The following is a 10,475-nucleotide window of genomic DNA, read 5'->3' as shown; positions in this document are numbered from 1 at the left end:
CAATTAGAGGTAAACAAAACTTACACCATAAAATTCAAAATGAATTAGTCCATTTTCACAGAGCTTAAAGGTTTAGATCTCACTTAAATTTTTAGTTGTCTTCTAAATAAAATGGTATTCTCTCAACATACTTGTTTCTTGAAATTTGATGCCACATAAAACTGAAATAGAACTATCAATTTTACAGCAATGTAGGAAGGAAGAAAAGTTGCCAAATAATACAGAGCTGAAACAATATTGGTGTCTGTTTTTCTATATCTGAATAGGTAATATTGCCATTTTCATGGGGGAGGATGAATGTGGAATGCTTAGATAACCACCTTGGGAATTCCAAATATACACATCATTTACATCTTTCATATCTATCATTTTACATATTTATGTTAGAAACAGGCATTTAAAACCTTGTTAAATCTTCTTCATATTAACCCTGTTTGTTAACTGTTTTTTAAGAAATTGCTTTCAAACAATTAAAAACCAGTCACATTTTCCTTAAGCCAAATGACAGTTAATAAACCAAACATTCTCAGACGTCATTTGATTTTAAAATTGATAAATTTTTAAATGCCTTTTAGCCAACCAGATATGCTGTCATATATGCTATCATTCTTTATGTTTATGTGCTCACTGATCTGTTTAATTTTAATAATTTTGTTAGTCTGTGATTATGACCCTCATATGAAAATTTGCAAGGGGGTGTTTTTAGGGAAGAAAGGTGATGAGTTTGAGAGGCTGGCAGCTCACCTAGGTGGGTAAGTTCTTCATAGATGTGAGATCATGGAGAACATAACTTAGAAATGCAATGACACATTTATCAACCCCCTTACTATATACCAAGCAATGTTCTAGATATTATAGAGAAGGAAAAATAAAGGCAGCTTTGGGACAGAACCTTGAAGAATGCATCAAGTTAGGGAGGAGGCAAAGCCATAGATGAGCAAGCTATGGGAAACAAGAGAAAGATAGTAAAAGTTGCATACTGTCTTGAAAGCCATAGTAGCAGAGATCAATGGTGCCAAATTCTACAAGACCTAAAGACACATGGGGATTTAGATAAGGCCAGAGGCCAGCAAAAGGTGTGATCATACATTTAACTGCTTTATAATTAATCAAGAAATGCTTTCATCAAGCAAATACTAATCAATATGGCTTATAAAATGTGTTGTTTTAAAAAGGGGGACATCCTTTCAAATATAATGTGGCTTACTCAATAAGGCAGAGAAAATTTCCTCTTTCCTAAGCACAAAAATGCAAAGAGTCATTGTGAAATCAGCAAACTACAGTAATCAACTCTGTCTAGTATTTTCCTGACATTATCAACCACATAATAAGACAGGACTTGTGGTTTACATAGTCCAAATCAGCTATCATTTCTCCACCATCCAGATTTAAACCATAAATTAGCGGCACAGTCACTATGACAGGCTTTTCTCATCATCATTTGCATCCAATCAGTTAATGACTGGCAGCTGTCTACAAGACCCATTACTGAAGGCAGCAGTTTTAATGTATAACGCTTCATGAGGCTTAAAATCATATTCCATTAAAGCACATGGTAGACTGACGTACTCCAAAATTTGGAAAGGCTTTCAAAGCAAGGAAAAAAATCTAACTCCATCTGTAATCTCAGAAAACCTTATGAAAGACTGGCTTTAAACAGTTTCTAATCTTTTGCTTAGGCTCAAGTAACATAATAGACTAAGAAAAACCTGCCTTAAGGAAGATTACTGCCAGTCTCATAATTGCTAAGGAAGTAACTGTAGCCAGAATTATTATTAGCATGTTATGAATAGAAAAAAAATAAGGAACCTGGATTGAAAGAGTTTTGTCTTTTACCAAAATGGAAGCATATGTCACAGATGGCAGTCAAGGAATCCAAAATGAACTCTACTCTCAATTCTATTCTCCTTATTATGAAATGTCCCTCAGTATCTGGTATAGCAACAGCATAATATTTTCATACTTTTGCCTTATTTCATGCATGTGTATTCTATCTCTAAACAGGTTACAAACTCCTTAAGGAGAAAGACTGACTATAACATTTATTATTCAACATATCCATTCCTGAATGCCTTCATTTCACCAGGCGCTGTCCTCATTGCTGTATATGTGGCATTTAAAAAATGCAATAATCCCTGCCTTCTTTCACTGTACATTCTAGTGTATGCTGATAATACATTCAGACAATAAGCACATAAATATAGCACATCAAACAGTGAGAGATACTATGAGAAAAATGAAGCATCAAAAGAGGATAGGGAATGCTGGATAAGGCAGAGGAGTGGATTTTTTAACAGGGTAGTCAGTTTTACATGAAGCATCTTAATATTGCAGTATTGGACCAGAGACCTAAAGGAAGTGAGGGAGACCTCAGTGAGCATATCTGGGAGGACACATTCCAGGAATAAGCAATGACAAGGGCAACAGCTTTGCAGCAGGAGCTCACCTGGTATGTAGAAGGCACATCAAAGAGGCCAGAAGGGCTGGAGTCCAATAAGGGAAGGAAAGGCTGATAGATATTTATGGTCCTATCCGTGATTGTGTGCTTTCAACTTTGAGAAAAACGGAGACAGAGGAAGACTGGGGCAGTGAAATGCTGTACCATGACTTCTGTTTCAAAAGGGGTCACCAGGGCTTCTGGTTAAGCAGAGACTCGAAGGATGTAAAAACAGAAGAAGGGTTTCAGCTCAGACATTAAAGAGCTTGGAAGTTGTCACTCCCGTCCTTACAACAAGAACACAGCTAAACAGACTGAAAATCAATAACTTGTCTCGGAAGCCTCAGTGAACTGTGGTCACAGGTCCAACCACCAACCTGAAATCTGGAGAGACAGGCAAATCCAGAGAGTCACAGCAGAGGTAAGCTTACCTGGAGCAGAAGCTGCTGGAGATGGAAACTGTTAGAAGGAATTAACTGGTAATTCTGACAAGTTGCTGGAGGCCTAGTGTGGACTAACTTGAGAGTGAGAGACTTTTGAGTGTGGCCATCTTAGCGGACCCTCCCACACTTTTGTGGGTTTTATCTCCATGGACCCCAGCAGATTCTCACTGGGAAGAACCAAGAAAGATGCTCTTCTGGCTCTGGCAGGGGGGAGAGAAGAATAAGCCTTCAGAAATATACCCAGAGCATTCTCCATAGCAAAGGCCCACTTACTCTCTAAGGCAAAGATCTTCCCAAGGCCTCATCCCAGAGCTTTGGGGAAGGGTATTCCTCTCACTCCAGCCTCCTCTCTAGCCTTCCTGTCTCAATTGGAGCGGGACACAAGGAAAGCTAAGAAACATTTGTGAAGATCATAGCCCAGAGAGGCTAAGATTTAGTCTTAATAGAGCATTTTCCCTTCCCCACATCTTACTACTGCACCAACAGGGTACCAGTATAATAGTGGATTACAGCTGAAAGAGATGCAAAATAAATTGTATCTGAATCCTTAAGAAAGCCCAAAGACAATGGGGGAGACAAAAACCAAGGGCACCAGCAGAACTTGACATCTTTGAAACTCATGGCTATAGCAAACATTAAATACAATCCAACTCGTTGCGGAATTAACATAAAACCTCACACTAACGCCCATTTACCTCAGTTCTTATTACTCAATGTATCATGGTTGACTGGAAACAAACAAGTACAAGACATGTTAAAAGGCAAGAAAGTAGAAGCTGAGAGACCAGGTCAGAGTCTTTTAACGATATTCCAGATGAAAGATGCAGTCTTGGGCCGAGACGGTATTAGTGGTGGTGGTAAAATGTGGTCAAGACTCTGCACCTTTGAAGACAGAGTGAAGAGGACTTGCTGAAGAAATGGATGTGGGGTGTGAAAAGAAGACAGGTGGCAGGGATGATTTCAAGTTTCTTGGCCAGAGCTGCTGGAAAAATGGAGACACCATCAACTGAGATGGTAAAGGCTGCAAGTAAAGCAATTGGCTGGGGCCTCGGTGGAGCGGTGGGTTTTGGAAATTCAGTTTTTGATGTCTCAAAGGACTCATCATAATACTGGTCAGTCATACATTCATTTAACTAGCAACATTCTGGAGTGCCTAAATACTACAGCACTTCTCAAGTATTGTTAGTAAGAAGACATGGAAATATGTTGGAAAGCAAGGGAGTGTTTAAGAATTGTTTTATTAAGTGAATAGATGAAGAAAAATATTTTAACCATATCATCAACATATCTTATTCAGAATTGTAACTGTCAGCAATAATAGTGGTTAATGCTGAAGAATACCGAAGAATTTACAAAATGCTTTCACCTATGGGACAGACTCTGCTACTTACACCCTCTTATCTGAGTATCTGCCTTCCATTTTTCCAGTATAATAAAATTTGGCTGAGTACTTGGCTTTCCAGAATGAAGATAACATTTCCCAGCCTTCCCTGTAGCTAGGTGTGGCCAATGGTCTGTGAGCAAACACGGGTGTGTGCAATTTCTGTGATATGCTGTTAGAGAAAATGGGTACACCCATCATTTGCCCTTTCTCCCCCTCTTCCTGTCAGCTGAAGTGCTGATGTGATAATGAGCCATCTTGGACCATATGGGCAGGGTGACACCACCAAGATGGCAAGGGAACAAAAGAGAAGAAGCATGGATCTCGAAAACCCATGGCGCCATCTTATCAGCTCTGGTCTGCACATACTTAGATTGTTACATGAAAGAATAAAGCTTCTATCTTATTTAAGCCACTGTTATCTCAGCTTCTTATAAAAGTAGCTTAGCCTGAAACTTAACCAATAAATTTAATAAATCCTCAGAACAACACTGTGATGCAACTAATATGCTGGAGATTTTTGTTTTAATTCCTTACCAAATATCTCTTTTAAACAGCAGGAAAATAAATTGGCAACATAGCCTTGTTCTATATACTTATGTTTGCCAGTGAAAAAAAACTAGCTGAAAAGCATTCTATATAAACTAATTGTAACAATTTTTACAGCAAGATTCCTGTTTAGGCATTCGATAAAACTGTGCAGTACTCACTACCTAGAGAAGCCACATGGTAATGATTTTTCATAGAGAATTGAGGAATTACATGGTATGCAGTAGCTCAACTTTAATGCTGCAACTTCCCATTAAAATCCCTGTGATCTATTAAGCATTGTAAATACCAACAATTAGTTCCTTGGCTGAAAGAAATGTATAGTTGCTCACTCTCGACTTAAATTCTTAATTTGTGCTAATCAGATAAAGACACCAAAGTTGCTTCCAAGATATCTAGATCTTTGGAGAGATATATATGTATCAGGCCATTTTCATACATTTGGAATGGTTTCACACCTTCAATACTAGAATCCTGGTACAGAACTGTGTTGGAAAGAGCAGAAAAACCCCAGTTCAAATACTACACAAGCAACCATAATTTAAAGAATACTTACGAATGGCTTATAGAGAAGTACTGGTCACTATTTACACTATATATTTCTGCACTAAAAAATGTACACTTATTTTTATCCAGTTGTTCTCTAGGTTCCATTACATTTAATTGCCTAAATCAAAGCAATCCACTGTAATAGCTTTTGAGTGTTCACTTCTGTTTCAAAGGAAACTACTTTCTATACTCTAGCTATCGATGGTGTGATTTGCTAAAATAATTTTCTAAATCAAAAGCAACAATGAAAGGTATAATCAATGTTCTCATTGTGTAGTAAAAAGTTTTTTTCCGTTAAATAAGAACTCTTAAATGAGGAGGTCTAACTGCCTGGCAACATCATTTTATTTAGCCTCTGCAAAGCTAAGGGTGCTCACACCTGCATGTGCACACACTGACATCTAGAGACACAATTCCAAGATTCAGAGGTAGTCATATCTCCAAAATTTTAAAGGTGTCAATGTAAGTCTTGTGTTATTTCCTCAGGTGATGCTTAGAAAACAGAAGAGGTAAAATTTATCTAAGTAGGATAACCTGGCTCTTACTACATGATGAAGTCTGTCTGGATCAGAATTTTAAAATGTACAAAACCAAGCCTTTTCCTAAATTCTTATAATAGTCAGCATTTTTACACAACAGGAGCTCTAGTTCTTCTGGATATAGTTAGAAATACAAGAAAATATTTCCCTATAGAATGCCAGATATGTCTCTAAATTGGTTGTACTGCATATCTCTTTTAAAAAAAAGAAAGAAAGAATGAAAGATATGGGTATTGCATGAAAGGACCTCTTCCTCAATACTGTATCTTAAGGCAAAAAGCAAAGATATAAAAAAAAAAAAGGCTGAAAGTATAAATTGCCCAAGCAAAAGCATAAAATAAAATATTACCTTTAGCTGGGTTTACTTTTATCCCTGACCTATACAGCATTTCCTCATTCTGCCAGTCTCCATTCCTGATTGCAGTCTTGAGTCCATAGAAAACAATTAATGTTGCTGTAGCATAAAAAATCAAGGTCTTGAGAAACCGCTTTTGGACTTTGACATAAAGGGCTCTGGCACCCACTGTAATCAGGAGGCAGAAGCCCATACTAGGAATATATAATACTCGCTCTGCAATTACAAAGCCGACATAGAAAAACAAGTTCGTGGCAGGAACAAACGGAATTATTAACAAAGATAAAGACAGAATAACAATGTTCTCAGTAGAAGGAAGTTGCGTTCTCTGTGATACATCATTTTTAATGCCATTTTCTACTTTGGATGCAAAGCTGGGCTTAATCTCTGAGTTCCGGTACTCCACATCTGAAAGGCAGCTATGTCCATTTGCATTCTGCTTGCCATTTGTTACAGCTTTCCCATTGCATTCTCTTTCTGTGCTTGGGCTCTTCAAACCATAGTAGGCAAGGAGGAGGAGTCCAGTATAGAAGGCCACAGTGTGTAGGTTTCTCCAATCACAAATTGTTTTGAGCAGAGGCACAGCATCCATCGACCAGTCAAAGCTGAGTGTATCTGGGCATAGCAACAGCCAGAGGTTCTTGGTTGGCAAGTAGAAGAAGGTGAGCGTGCGGGCAAGGAGGCTATCTGAATCAGCAGCTGGGTTGTCAGAGTTGGAAAAGCTTGGTGGTTTGTTTCCCATCCAGTATAACCGGGCACCCAAAAGGGAGGTCCCCCAGAAAGTTAACAAACTAATGCTGAGAAAAAGAGACAAGTTCTTCCTCTGAAACCAAAAGAGAAGGGGGGAGAAATTAAGATCATTATCAATATAGCATGGGAACATTTCACGTAACATTTAGAGATGAAACGCATTTTTAAATGGACAGGTAAAAACACAGCATTGTGTTTCAAAAGCATGACTTTGTTTCCATCTTCTTTTAAACAAGCTTAGAGAAAGTTTAACTTCAAAACAATTGAATGTGTAGATAACATCCAATGACTATCTTATTTTTCCTCTCTAAATTATCAATAACCAAAGCTTTAATTTTTTGACCTCTACAAACTGGGTTCAATATATTTCCTTCTCGGAATTGGTGTCAGGTCAAAATAGGACCACAGTGTAAAAGAACTTAGCACTCTGCATAAGATATAGTAGGCACCTGATAACTGTCCTCTTCAATTTTATACTTTAGATTTTGGAGAAAAACAAAATGCAGTCATGTCAAAAAAATATATGTTATGACAGGACTCTTTGTTCAGCATTAAAGTAGTAAAAGCATTTAGCTGTGGTCTAAGCCAGTCCCCAATTCATCGCTTGCGTTCTGTCTTCGCAGAATTTATAAACCAGGCTCTCATCTGTGGCACCATACTGTCACTGACATCGGTGACATCCAACATTTAATAACACACCTCATGAATCCCAGATTTTTCATGTTGATGACAACTTTTAAAAATAAAATGACTTTAGCAATGAACTAACATCTCAAGAGAAAGACAAAAAATTATGAGAGGAAGGCCAAAGGGCATCCGTGTTAATGAGAATTTTCTGGCAAACTCCTTCAAGTTGAGCAAGAACTTAGTGACATTTAACAATCTAAGTCCCGAAGAGGCAGTGGCGGGAGAGAAAGGATGGGCACCACGTCCCAACATTCATGGTTCACTGGTGATGCAATCTCTTCGGGCAAACATTCTGGCATACTAAAAAGCTGTCTTACTCAGTGACACTCAGAATGCTGCTTAGAGTCTTACAAAAGATATGACCAATATTTAGCTTAAAAAACGATCCACAAAGCTCAATATATCTTAAGCACACACAACCTCTATTAAAATGGTCTCTGTGTATGGTATAAAACTGCCACATGGCACTCCTCCTCAAACTCTTCATTCACCCCAACTTTAACTGCTGGAAACCACAGCACTGCTCAGGGATCCTTTCTTCCATCTCCACTCTGAACCTAATGATCTCAGCAAGGTTCATGATTTTAAACACTAATCTATGCTAATGACTCTACCTTCGCCTTCCTTCACTTCCCTTCATAGCCATTTAATCTTTCACCTCCATTGTCATTTATTCAATTGCCTATTGGGTATATTCATTTAGGTACCTCAAACTCAAAATGCCCCCAACAGAACTGTAGACTCATACCTTCCCCGAAACTAAATAAAACAGCATCCCCTTCAGTCACTCATCCTGAGAAATTGGTAATAGTATGTAACCAGTTTCTTCTTCACAATCTCTTTCCTTCCCTCCACATTCTAGCCAATACCAAGTTTTCTAAATTTTCACTTAAAAATACATCCCAAATCTGTCCATTTCTCTCCATCTCTTCTGCCATCACTAGTCCCAAATTTCAACACCAAGATTTCCACAGCAGTTGCCTCACTGGTGACCTGGTCCTTATTACAGATTACATTATTCCCAAATTTTTAACTCATTGATGTAATCTTACTTTTAAGATCTTGGAAGTTTTTATCTCTAACTAAACAAAAAGTAATTCCTTGAGGGCTTCCCTTCCACACTTTTTGGTGATATGCCCCTTTTTATATTTCAAAAGTATTTGGAAAAATTTTTCATTTAAAAAGGGGTAATTCTGAGTACAAAAGTATAGCAAAAGGATAGGTGGTTCAAAGTCAAAAATTCAGAATAAGGAAAACGAAAAGCAGCCAGGTGGAAACAGCAACCAGACAGAAATTATGGAAAATATAAGAAGTAGAATTGTTCATTAATATCAGATCACACTAATGCTAAATTCAAAGCCTCATAGTTTCTTAAAACATCTGTGCCAGACTTTTGCTAAAGATCAATTCATGTAATGCTGTATGAAATTTTTAATGGTAAAAGGAGTAGAACCATGTTCAGCCTCACCAATCTTTAACTGTTAACTGGCAAAATGAGATAGTTCAAAGCCTCATTATCATCTAAGAATAACTTTTTCAAGTCATTCCATGGTTCTTCTGGAATTCTATCCAGCAAAAACTATAAAGTTTGATTCTGGGGAAAAAAAACAAAACACAAAGCCATACCTAAAAACTTGTAGTAACTTGATCCATATAATCATATAATTGAGTACTCTGAGATTAACAGGGGAGAAACACACAATTTGACAAAAATAAATGAGACAAGATATCATGGATAAAGAAGATTGATCTTGAAAAACAAGTGAATCTTGAATTTGTACCAAAAGCTCATTCTTAAAGTGTGACCAAGACCATTCTTGGTCAGAGTGCTTGGGGAGGTGGGTAGGCAGAGAGAAAGCATTACAAAAACAGCTATAACCAGGCAAGAAGAGAAGCCGTGGGGCAAGAGAGCTACACGAAGGAGGGAAATGCAGTCAGGTCTCTTTGCTAGTCATGAAACTCCAGGAGGAGTCAGCCTTGGCAGTGACACAATTCTATTTTATTTCTGAAGACAGAAATGGCATAATAAGGCACAACCATCTCATTCATTCGTTAATTCTTAATAAAGTATCATTAATAATTTAATAAATCTTAATTATCCAAATCAAATATTGAGATTACAGATGTGAGCGAAACCATTGTATATGGAAAGAATAAACAACGAATTATAAGAATGTAATGAAAATTATTCAATGTTAAATACGCAAAGCCTAAGTACTGAAAAAAATGACAAAAATAAAAAGAAATAAAATGCCAACATTAACTTATGTAGTACTTCATATTTTAAAGCATTTTCAGATGGTCTCCCATTTAAACAATTGACATAATAACTAAGATCAAGAGATACCAAAGTTCTGAAATGAGATGTCCTCTTACACTCACTCTAACTCAATGGTGAGGTCTGTAAGGGCTAAATAAGTGACTATTAAATGGAAACTGAACCAACAGGTAAAGGCGATACTGAAATGTTTAAAGTGGAAGAATTTCTAATGCCTTGTTATTTGCTATGACTTAAGTATCAACCTAGGTTTGAAATTGCAATTTAAGTGTCTTTAATTGCTTTCTCATAGAATTTTGTTAAGAATTATCAACTATAAAAATGGGATTTTAATAAAACCAAATCTCTCTTCTAATCCTTTTCACTGTTCCCATGGAGATGGCCTCAAAAACAAGGGTGAAAAAAACAAAGTATGGAAAAAATTTTAATTTCCAATTTAGTCCTTATGTTCTGGTTTACAGATTAAATCAAATCAGCGAATTCTTACTGAGCTATGACAAGGGGGCA

At 37.2% G+C, this 10,475-nt stretch overlaps 1 protein-coding gene across 1 annotated transcript in view; it reads right to left on the bottom strand.

Moving 5' to 3' along the window:
* The window catches only part of TMTC2 (transmembrane and tetratricopeptide repeat containing 2), a 456,219-nt gene that overhangs the window by 253,082 nt on the left and 192,662 nt on the right, over window positions 1-10,475 (bottom strand). The window contains exon 3 of the mRNA XM_012647366.1: window positions 6,248-7,076. Coding sequence (XP_012502820.1) covers window positions 6,248-7,076 — 829 coding nt within the window. The remainder of the gene's footprint in view (window positions 1-6,247; window positions 7,077-10,475) is intronic.

This window comes from Propithecus coquereli, unplaced genomic scaffold, assembly GCF_000956105.1.
Source record: "Propithecus coquereli isolate 6110/MARCELLA unplaced genomic scaffold, Pcoq_1.0 Scaffold264, whole genome shotgun sequence".
In the NCBI taxonomy this organism is placed as follows: Eukaryota; Metazoa; Chordata; class Mammalia; order Primates; family Indriidae; genus Propithecus; species Propithecus coquereli.
Note: the sequence above shows the minus strand (reverse complement) of the source record. Positions and strands in the feature narration are given on the sequence as shown.